At 65.1% G+C, this 505-nt stretch overlaps 1 protein-coding gene across 1 annotated transcript in view; it reads right to left on the bottom strand.

Annotated features, from left to right (window-relative positions):
• Nucleotides 1-505, bottom strand: part of TAF6L (TATA-box binding protein associated factor 6 like) — a gene marked incomplete at its 5' end in the record, with an annotated part of 8,763 nt that overhangs the window by 7,652 nt on the left and 606 nt on the right. The window contains one exon of the mRNA XM_006772796.1: nt 365-451. Coding sequence (XP_006772859.1) covers nt 365-451 — 87 coding nt within the window. The remainder of the gene's footprint in view (nt 1-364; nt 452-505) is intronic.

Raw genomic sequence — 505 nt, 5'->3', positions numbered from 1 at the left:
TCAACTGTGAAAACACTACTATCTTCTAAACAAGACCTCCCTCCCCTGACGCCCTGGCCCAGAACAACTATCAGGACATACACACCCACGGGGCCCAGGCTCCTCCCGCCCCCACTATACCCCTCCTCCTCCCGGCCGTCTACTCCAGCCTCCTTTGAAGGCCCAGCTCAAGTCCCCTCTTCCCAGAAGCCTCCCTACCCCCGGCCCCGTGCCCGCTCTCCTTTTCTGAACTGACACCCAGGGGCTGCGCCCAGCCCTGCCCCGCAGTGTGCGCTTCCCTCGCGTGGGCATTCAGGCTTCATGCCTCCATGCGCTACCAGCCCCGAGCGTGGCCGGAGGCGGAGCCCCGCACCTGCCCACTCACCTCCACGCTGCTCCACCGGAGGGCCCTGTTGAAGTCCTCCACGGTCAGCTTCCGGCGTTTGGTGTGTTTCATGAACTGAGAGCTGTTCTGGGAGGGGAGGGGCAGAGTCAGGGGATGGGGAGCAGGGGGCGCGGGGCCTGC

The sequence above is a fragment of the Myotis davidii genome, unplaced genomic scaffold (genome assembly GCF_000327345.1).
Source record: "Myotis davidii unplaced genomic scaffold, ASM32734v1 scaffold826, whole genome shotgun sequence".
NCBI lineage: Eukaryota > Metazoa > Chordata > Mammalia > Chiroptera > Vespertilionidae > Myotis > Myotis davidii.
Note: the sequence above shows the minus strand (reverse complement) of the source record. Positions and strands in the feature narration are given on the sequence as shown.